Source organism: Crocodylus porosus, unplaced genomic scaffold, assembly GCF_001723895.1.
Source record: "Crocodylus porosus isolate Cpor-Errol unplaced genomic scaffold, CroPor_comp1, whole genome shotgun sequence".
NCBI classification, from domain to species: Eukaryota; Metazoa; Chordata; order Crocodylia; family Crocodylidae; genus Crocodylus; species Crocodylus porosus.
In genome coordinates this window covers 74874682-74884645 of record NW_017728943.1, presented here as the reverse complement: position 1 = coordinate 74884645, position 9964 = coordinate 74874682, and the positions used below count along the sequence as shown (strand labels likewise).

General features: G+C 42.7%; 1 protein-coding gene across 1 annotated transcript in view; it reads left to right on the top strand.

The window, feature by feature from the left end:
* Positions 1–9399, top strand: part of WDR43 (WD repeat domain 43) — a 41113-nt gene extending 31714 nt beyond the window's left edge. The window contains exons 11-17 of the mRNA XM_019548588.1: positions 192–278; positions 1642–1673; positions 4715–4778; positions 5717–5830; positions 6916–6985; positions 8041–8093; positions 8223–9399. Coding sequence (XP_019404133.1) covers positions 192–278; positions 1642–1673; positions 4715–4778; positions 5717–5830; positions 6916–6985; positions 8041–8093; positions 8223–8342 — 540 coding nt within the window. The 3' untranslated portion in view covers positions 8343–9399. The remainder of the gene's footprint in view (positions 1–191; positions 279–1641; positions 1674–4714; positions 4779–5716; positions 5831–6915; positions 6986–8040; positions 8094–8222) is intronic.
* The last annotated feature ends 565 nt before the right edge of the window (positions 9400–9964 follow it).

Genomic DNA, 9964 nt, shown 5'->3' with positions numbered 1-9964 from the left:
TTGCTGCATATGCCTTCTCTCTGAGTGTACTGAATTGGCAATGTGAGGGGCAGAGACTTGGACATAGTCTGTATCAATGTTTTGTAAATGTGAGGTTTTTTTTTCAATGATGTAATTAATAGGGCTGGCCCAAAAATGTTCCACCCAAATGTTTCTCCATGGAAACCCCCCCCTTTTTTTTTTTTTAACAGAAAGTGCTACAAACGAGGAAGGAAGCTTTAGTAAAGAATACAGTAGCCAGGATACCTGTACATGCTGTCATTCCCCTGCTGCATGAGGTAGGAGATGCTGCACTTGTGCTATGGGACAAATTATATTTGTCTTCTGCTCTTATTAGGGAAGTCCTAAGATGCGTCTTCTGTTTTGGCTCCATAAAATGGGTCCTGTGGTTATGCAATTGTGAGGTAGTGCATATCCTATTTGACTGCAGCCAGATGCATGGGAAGTATGATATTACTAGGGACCTACTGAATTCATGGTGGAAGTCGGGTGCACTGTGGCTGCTTTAATCTTGCAGGTTCCCCTGTGCGTCCCCCTCCCCTGCTGATTGGTGGAGGGGCCTCACTTGCAGCTTGCTCCTGATCAGTGGGGAGGCAAAACTTAAAACCACAGTTAAGGCACCGCTTTTGCCTCCTGCCACTGATTGGCTACGGGGCCCTTGATGGCCCTGTTTGCTGCTGGAGGGGAGGTAAAAATGGCGCCATGTTTAAAACCATGGTTTTAGCTTCTCTGTTGATCAAGAGGGAGTAGCGGGGTCCTCTGCTAATCAGCAGCGGGGGCTGGGAAAGGAGCAAGTTGTTCCTGGAGGGAACATGCAAGGTTAAAGGAGCTGCTGCACACTCTGCTTTCACCGTGAGTTTGGTAGGTCCCCAGATATTACCAAAGCCGGGCTCATTTTCCTTGTGTTGTCGGATAAACTTCAGGAGGAAGTGCTTGTGTGACTTGCTGTACATTAGTAGGCAGTTAAAAAAAAAAAAAAAGTTTGAAATGTCAAATTTTGGCATTTGGAGATGGGTTGCTTCACCCCATGGAAAACTCTTCCTTAAGAATCTCCTTTTTAACCTAAGCCTATAGTATGAACTCCCTAGCAGTAATGTATTTGAAGTTCAGCATTTCTAGTCAAACCTGTTTCTTGAAGGGGGTCACACTTTTAGGTGTGCAAATATCTTTGACTGACTGACCAGGGAGAGGGAAAGATCTTCACCTGGCAAGTGTATTTTCTTCAGAGCCTGGGACTCTTCAGTCTGCTCCAGACTCTTTTCATTTAGCAGTAAGCTCTTTAACATTCCAGCTTGTCAGCTGTGTGGTAGTTTTAGTAGTTTTAATTGAAGGCAGTATAACTGTACATGTATCAAAGGGTTTCTTTGCTTTGTCCTGCCAGCTGTAACTTGGCTTTCATACATGTTTTATGACTGCATATGGTAAGAGCTTCAGTCATGTTACTGTAAGAAAACTCACCTTCCCCAACCAGTTGATGCAGCAGCTAGAGGAACCTTTAGAGCATATATCAGCTTTTGTGATGGCTAATTCTGGCAGACTGAATACTGCCTGAGTTGTTGGACTGTCACATCACTGTAATGTCAGGATGAAAACTGCCATATATGCCACTTTTTCTAATTGACCTCTTGTTATTTTCTTTAGCTTACAAAGAGATTGCAAGGTCACCCATACAGGTAAGAAAAATGACCTGCAAACTAGTTTAAAATACTATTCTTAAGAGAGTTAGGCCTTTTCACATGTTTCAGTGGGCTTCGCTGCAGTGATTCCAAGACTATAACATCTAGAAAGGAAAAAACTGACATGAGCAGCCAAGGTTGCAGCTGTTTGGAGAGGTCTCTATCAGGACTCGGTAGTCAGCTTGAGGAATGGCACAAGTTCAAATAGGAGAGGATGCAAGCAAGCATGCTAATATGAAGCATCCCCTTATTGTCTCACTTGCTGGACCTGTCTTGATGCTTTCATCTTGTAGCCAACAGGTTTCAGTCTTCAAATTAAGCTACGGGGTTAAGGACACAAACCAGAAAATGTTCTTCTAATGGGATAGGGGGAAACTCGGGGAAATAATGTCTGCATCCGATTTAAGAAAAAAACAAACTCCTAAATACTTCCTTAAAGTGTGTCAGATACTCATCAGATATTCTTGCATAGTTTCATAATTCACAGTAGTTCATAAAACTTTGTATTTTGTAACTTAATGCCCTGACACTTGCGTTCTTTTGTTGTTGTTGTCGTTCTTTTTGTAGAATGCAGTGTCCACTAGGCATTGATTTAATTAGGATTCTTGAATGCATATAGAAGACCACACACAGAAATCCAGTCAAGCCAATTTCCAATTATGCAGTATGTTTTAGGGGTGTAGTTTTTGTAAAATAAATAAATAATTTAAACACTTAAGTATACCTGTGTCTAGATACACTCGGTATTCACTGATGTTAACTATAAGTATTGGATCCCAAAATCTGAGTTACTTTAAATGTTCTGGAAGGCTGAAGTGAGTAAATGTTAGTATACCATTCTTGCAATCTGTCCTACTTTGTAGTTCTTGTGATAGCACAGTGCATTTATGGTAGGGTGGTATTTGAACCAACATTTGAATATAATATTCAAAATCCTTTACCATGTGTCATATAGGAAATGTGTAAAATTTAGCTATTCTTTTCTTTATATTTTCTTAAAGAAGCAAAATAGCAGCAAGTTTGATCACAGTGAGCTTTCTGTTTTTTAACATGATACTTGGCTATGTACCTTTGCATAATTTTTACATTAACTTACTTTTCTCTTTCTACTTTTTCATATGAATGTAAAACATTGAAACCCCCCATTGGGCAAAATGCCTCGAAGCTCTTTTATGTTTAGCAAAAAAAAGCCCTCTTTGAGCTTGTGGCTTTTTAATGTTTCAAGGATATAGTTCAGCTGCTGAGAGACTTGATGATTGTTATTTTTTACTTCTGCATTTCAAGAAGGGGAATTTCAAGATAGCTAAATTTTCATGTTCTTTTTTAGTGTTTGTATTTCAAACTATCAGGACTTTTGTTTACAGAGCATTAATTGACCATGGTATAAGAGAATATAAATACTTTTGATACATGACATCATATATAATTGTTTAGATTTGATAAATTCCTAAATAGTTACTAAATTAGTAATTTCAGTGTAGTAAAGAACCTTTTTATCAGTATTGGGACACTTCGTAAGACATTTTGTGAGGTGTGAAAGCTTTCTCCATATTTTTAGGGGTGTGGGGGACAGTGTGGGGAAACAGAATAATTTTGATCTGGTTTCAGTGTTAAAAGCAAGAGATTATGAGGCAGGGGTGGGCAGTTATTTGGACCCAAGGGCAAGCCACATAGGGAATTTTGATCAGCTGTCTTGGGCCAGGTCAGCACTGGCACCCCACCCCCAATCTCACCAAAACTCCCAATAGGGCTGTGGGCAGGTGGGAGCAGTGTTCAGGAGTGGAGTGGGAGGGGCAGGAGAGTCTGGGATCACATGCCCCTGCCTTCTGCAGCAGGACATCTGCATGTGTGTGTAAAGGTGGTGCTGCCTGTGCACTAAGTCCTGGGAACCTACTGTGGGTGAAGGGAGGGAAGGACGGGGGTGGGGGGCACATGCAGCAGAGCTTCTCTGGGTGGTGTGGTCTGCACTGTTCCCGCAACACTTCACCTGGGGCTGAACCGCACTTACTCGCACCAGGGGCAGCCTGTGCCATGTTCTTGCTGGTGCCTGCAGCCTGGCTGGGTGCTGCTCTGTGGCCTCCCTCCAGTTCCAGGATCTGGAGCGAGGTTCCTGTGCAGCTGATGAGAAAGGCATAGCACAGAGCAGCAGGAGTGAAAGGAGGAGCTGCTGCTAGGGATGGGGGTGAGGAGCAGCACCCAGTTAGCTGCAGCTGCCCTGGGAACAGGCTGCTGGAACCTGCTATTATCCCTGTTCCCGCATATGGGGCTCGAGCTCTGGCTCCTGGGAAGGCGGCTAGGAGCTGAAGCTGGAGCCCAGACCTTGGGGCAGGAGCCACTCGGCTGAAGCTGCTGGCCTGCCCACCTGGGACAGTGGCATGACAGTACAGTAGAGCAGGAGTAGCTTCTGGTGGGCTGTTCCCATTGCAGCTGGCTGGGTGCTACTCTGCCCCCCTACCTCCAGTAACAGCTCTTACTCTTGCTCTTGCTGCACCGTGCCTTGCTGCTTCCAGCAGGTGGATGGGGCTCTGGCTCTAGAACCTGGCCACCTTTCATCGAAAGGTGGCTGTGAGTTGAAGCTGGATCCTTGTGCACTGGGGCGGGGGGTAGGAGCCACCCCACAAACTGCTCACCCAGCATGGTGCTGGGGGAGCAAGATGAAAAGCAGGAGCTGCTGCTGGAGGCAGTGAATGCAGAGCAACAACTGGCTGCAGCCATACCTGGAACAGCACCAGCAGAAGCTGCGTGCTGGCTGAGGCCTGGGCCAGTGGGCACTGGCAGGTGCCCAACATTGGGATCCAGCCTGCGGGCCATAATTTGCTCACCCCTGTTGTAAGGTAACACAGCAGATTTTAGTTTAACGTAACTACTTAGATCTTCCCTTTTTCTAATACAGCTGCATATGTTTTGTGTAGTTGAATTCTTCTTTTTAGCTTGGGTTCATTTTTAAACCAAAATGGTTCACTGCTTTATATTGATCTGCTTCAGTGGCCAGAAAGCATACTCATGTTTTTGATTTTATTTGCTTTTCTCTCTTCCAGTGCCTCACAAATGGTTCGATGGCTAAAGACTATCTTCTCTATACATGCATCCTACCTTTCCACAGTAAGTAACTTGCTTGTAAATAGAGCTGATTAGATATTTTAAGTCAATTTTTGTAATTGCTTTTCCATTCAAAAATCCACCCTCCTAGCTGTCACTACTTACTCTCAAAATGAAGTTCTAAAAAAACATATTATATTGTTACTGTAAAGTATTCCATATGCTCTAGAATTCATTTGTTTGCTACATTTGTTCTGTGAACAAGTAATATCATTAGCATCAAGTCAGCCTGAAGTGCATGCTAGTAATAGACCCAGGTATGTTGATGATTGAATATAGTGTTCATTTCTGTGGGGGCTGAATTCTCTAAACTAACATTGTATTTGCAGTAGAAGCTGTGTAGCAGACCTAAAACTCTTCATCTTTGGTTTGGCTGGGAGGGTAGAAATATGCTGGAGCTCGGGAACTAGCATAGGTAACATGGGTAAACCAGTGTAGTAGCTTTTACCTTCTTTCCCAGGTAATGGATTTAGACAGTCTTGCTCCAGCAACGAAAATCAGTCATTTGGCATAATTGATCCTTTCTGCTATAGAGAAGCTCAGATCTATATTGAGAATTTCATGGGTCAGGACTGTGGTGCGTCAATATTCCTAGGCTTGCAGCTGTAACTGTGTGACTTCCATTCATGCTACCATGCCTATCAGTCCTCTTAAAACTGCTCACAAGAATGGAGTGAAGAAGGGAAAAAAGGAAGTGAGTTCCACCATGGTCTAAATGTGGCTTGAGGACTTATGCTTTTAGCTGACATAAGTACTTGTTTAGCAGACTGCTTGAGAGATTCATTTAAACGCAATGAAATATCAGTTCTGTCTTTTGTCAGTGTCAATATGAAGAAAGGACTCTTAAGACAGCTCCTAAAGTGCAGTTAATTCTGTTATGTGAAAAGTTAGATAAGGGGACACGGCAGCCCTATTAATACAATTTCTCTTTCTCTCTAAAGTTGCCAGACTTGGTTCCTCAGCTGGGGATGCTGTACCAGTTAATGGAGAGCAGAGTAAAAACCTTGCAGAAGCTCTCTCGTCTCCATGGGAAACTCTATCTTCTTATCACCCAGGTGAATATAAGTTATAAACTCTACAGTGTTGGGTAAAAATGTTCAGAGATTTAACTTCCATTTCAGTTTGGTCTGACCAAACCTGTCATGCACAACTTAGGGCAGATACTGGATGTCACATCAGTCCACATTATGCTTCCCAGTTGATTTAATAAGGGTCAAACTGTTTGCCATATTTAGGGTCAGGAAGGAATTTTACCCCATGGTCAAATTAACACCAACTGGGCACATCTACACACAACACTTTGAGCTCAGTAGATTCATTCTACTGCATATTAGCACAGCAGGCAAAACTCATGCTAATGTGCAGTAGAATGAGTTTACTACATGTTAGTGTTACCAAAAAAGCATGTGCCAGCGCAAATTAGCGGTAGTGCTGATTTATGGTGCATTAAGGCTGTACCTCTAATTACAGGTACTAAACTTGGTGAACAGGTAGACAAGCACACTGGGGGAAAGGAGGGTGGTTGCTTTCCTCTGTAGTGGGGGGGTATGGCCCTCTATCCTGGGATTTCTTAAGCATCTATTGACAATATTTCATAGAAGCAGGACATTAGCTCCCGTGGTTCTCCTGTGGTAGGTTAAGGTGTTAGGTCATTGTTGTTAGGGTTGAGGGTAGTGTTATGTAGAGTTTTTAAAATATGGTTAATATGGGATCCTTTAGATGGGGATGTTCCTGCCTTAGACAGGTTTTTGGACTAGACATCTGGAGGTCCTTTCTAGCTCTGCTTCTCTATGACTTTATGATAATCAGCAGATTGCTGTTGACCATATTTTTCATGTTACAGTATGTTTGGGATGCTGTTTTGCTTATTGGACAGTATGATTAAATGTTTTTCTTCTGCATGCTGATCCAATCTTTGTAATATAAAAATAATCAGAAGAATTTTAAACAGTTAAGGTGTATTTTTTTTCCTCATTTGTATTTTAGCTTTTATGGTTTCTCCCTTTTGTGTTCCCTCCTTCCCTCCCCTCCCCAAGATATTTAGTTGTCCTTAAGCTACAATTTAAGGAAGAGGAATGGAAGAGAGAATAATTTTTAAGTTTGGTACTCATGACTACGTTTGTCTCCAAATGCCTTTCAGATTGCAGCACTAGAAAAAATTCAGGATGTAAGCGATGTTAATCAGACTGCAAAGCTGGTGTATGAGGAAGGTAAGCTTAGGAGCTTTCTATGGGACTATCTTGAGAGTGCTCCTGGACTGCTGAACACGAGTTCCAGTTGTTGCACACATTTGCCAGCCACGTACATCCCAATTCTATACTTGTTGTTGTATGGGAGGTGAAATTGATGGAAGGGAGAAGGTGGTACACAATTGTGAGACAGCTGTTCATTGGTAGACTTTTTTTTTTCTTTTTTCCTTTAAGCCATGGTTATTTGATTCTAGTATGTGGAATTTAACTTCCGTGTCCAGAATTCTCACTTAATGGGTCTTGTCCGTAGTGTGAAGTACATGTTTACTGAAGGTGGATTTAATAAAGGAACTTCCAAATATGCTCTTATGAAAAGAAACGGAAAAGGTGGTTTGTTTGACTCTAGGATTTAGGACATCTGTGTCCTTGTGTGAACGCTTTGGACATGTCCAGACATGCGTGGACATCGGGTTCCCCAAGGACAAGTAGCAGTGGTGCACCTTGTGCCACTGTTACTTGTCCCCAGGGAACGCCAATGCCATACATGCTTTAGCATGTGGCAAGCTGCCCCGGGTGGGGTAGGGGGGCTGGGGTCAGCGCTGTGCAGCCTTACCTGGGGGCCTCCCAGGGCTGCAGCCACAGTAATTCTGCTGAGTGGAGCCTGGCTGGCAGCGGAGTGCAGCTCTGCCCAGCCCCACTTTTCAGCAGCACGTGCTAGCCAAGCATGCGTTGCTCCATTTTTTTTTTCTGTGGATTTCCAGGAGTAAAAAACCCGCAGAAAAAATCCCGGTGCAGCGCACGCTTGGCCAACACACCCTTGCAGCATGGAGAACACCAGACTGTGTATGTGGCACTGCAAACATGATTGCAGTGCCACATACTGCACAACCACGCTTGTCCAGACAAGCCCTTTGTGTGCAAATCCTGACACATACTGATCCAAATATTTTCAGGCAGAAAGCCATTTTAAGTAATGGTTCAAGTGCCAGCCAGATCTTTGCTGTGTAGTGGCACACGATACTGGCATTCATCAGGGAAAAGGCTCTGCATAAAATTGTTTGTTCTTCCATTTCCAGAATCTTCAGAGGAAGGTTCGGAAGATGAGATGATTGCTGATAAAGATTCAGACGTAAGTAAAACTTTGTGTCTGGATTCTTCTTTCTGTTTCCCGTAACAAAAATGCAGATTTTTGTGCTTGTATCAAGGATTCAGCTCTTCCTATTTGTCTCCCCTGCGCCCCACTTTTCTCCCCTGCCAGGACAACTGGGAAGAAGATGAAGAAAAAGAGGAACAATCAGAAGAACCAGAAATGGCTGTTGATAAAGAAATTAATGGTGACTCTGATTTGGACCCAGAAAATGAAAGTGAAGAAGAATAGCAGATCTTTGAAGAAAAAAAGAAAAGATCCCTAGTAAATCAAGTGGGCCACCTGAACTCTTAAGTTCTGGATCATTTTGCTGAAAGTTGCTGTAGTTACACAGGCCAGGCCTGAGCCTGCACTCTGTTATGTGCAGAGGCACATCTGGGTACTGTGCACTTCTGAATCCAGAATGTTTGACCACGCCAGCCTTCTCTCGCCCTGTGTCCCTGAGCTTATATGAAACATTTCTTTCACCTCCTGATCAGATTAAGCCCATCACATGGACATGCATTTGTATCTCAAGTGAAATAAACCTGCCACCACCGTTTGTGTGGTAAACTTGTTTCTGGTTTACATTAAATTTGTTTCAGATATTAAAGGATCAAAGACCAATCTATACCTTCTTTTCTTGCTTCAGTTAGCAATAGCAAGTGGGCATCCTGCTACATTTGTTTTTTTCAAAAAAAGAAAAAAATATTTTTGTAATATTTAAATTCACAATTGAATTTATTCATTCCCCCTCTTCCCCCCACATAGGTTCACCGTGGCTGTGACAATGTCTAATGGCCAGCCTGGTTTAACCCGCTGTTTTGTTTCTTTTCTTTTAAACAAAATTGGACTCAAGACTTTTATATGTATAAATCCAATGACTTTTCTTGTGCTTTGGAAGGACATCAGAACTATCACTGGTTCCTAATTTTGTTTTAATTGAGCCTGTATATAAGTTTAATGCCGACCCCAAGGTAGGACTTTGTCTTGAAAGGACGGGGAGGAGAACACAAATTTAAAAAAAAAAAAAAGGGTGGGGGGGTAAAGGGAGGGCAAATGCTTGTGAATATGTAACGCAAAGCGTATACATTTATTAAGGATTTTTAATCTCAGTGGCAGAACAAGGATTGCTGTTTGCTCAGCTATTGGAAGCTGAAGTGGTATAAACATTTTTAAGAGCAAGGTATCATACAGGTTGGAGCCATTCACCAGTATAATGTACAGTATATTTGTCTATAAATGGAGCTGTTGCAACTAAATACCGCCTTCTTTGTAAAGTGAATAAATATACATCTCCTTTACCAAACACTTGTTCTGTAATATGTGGGGTGAGGCCATCACTGGTCCGCTTCTTTTTTGTTAGCCAGATTTTCCAGGGGAAAAGTTAGCCTGTGTGGACTTTTAGCTTCCTGGTTTTGTGCATTTTCAGTCCTTGGTGCACACTTCACTAACATAAACTGCGCTGTTCGTGGTAGTTCTGGATTTGCTTTAGCATGGGAGAAGTTGAGGTGGATCTTCTCTTGTCTTTTCCAGCCTTCACAGCTAAGTCTCTTGGAGTCCAGTAAAGCTGGAAGGGACCACAGCTTGTGTTTCCAGGCCTTGGTGCAGTTCCAAGTTGTTACTTAAAAGTTTCATTCTTCTAAATTTATAGTGATTTTTATGGGATCATTGGGAGGTTAGCTACACAATCCTGATCATACCTTGAAGTCTGTGCATAAAGTTAATTACCAAATTAAGTCCAGTCAATAGGAGGGTAGGTGTTAACCAAAATAGAAACATAGGAGGAGAAGAGGCCTGGCCTCCTGGGCTATTTCATAGATTTCATAGACATTTGGGCTGGAAGGGACGTTGGAAGATCGAGTCCAGCCCCC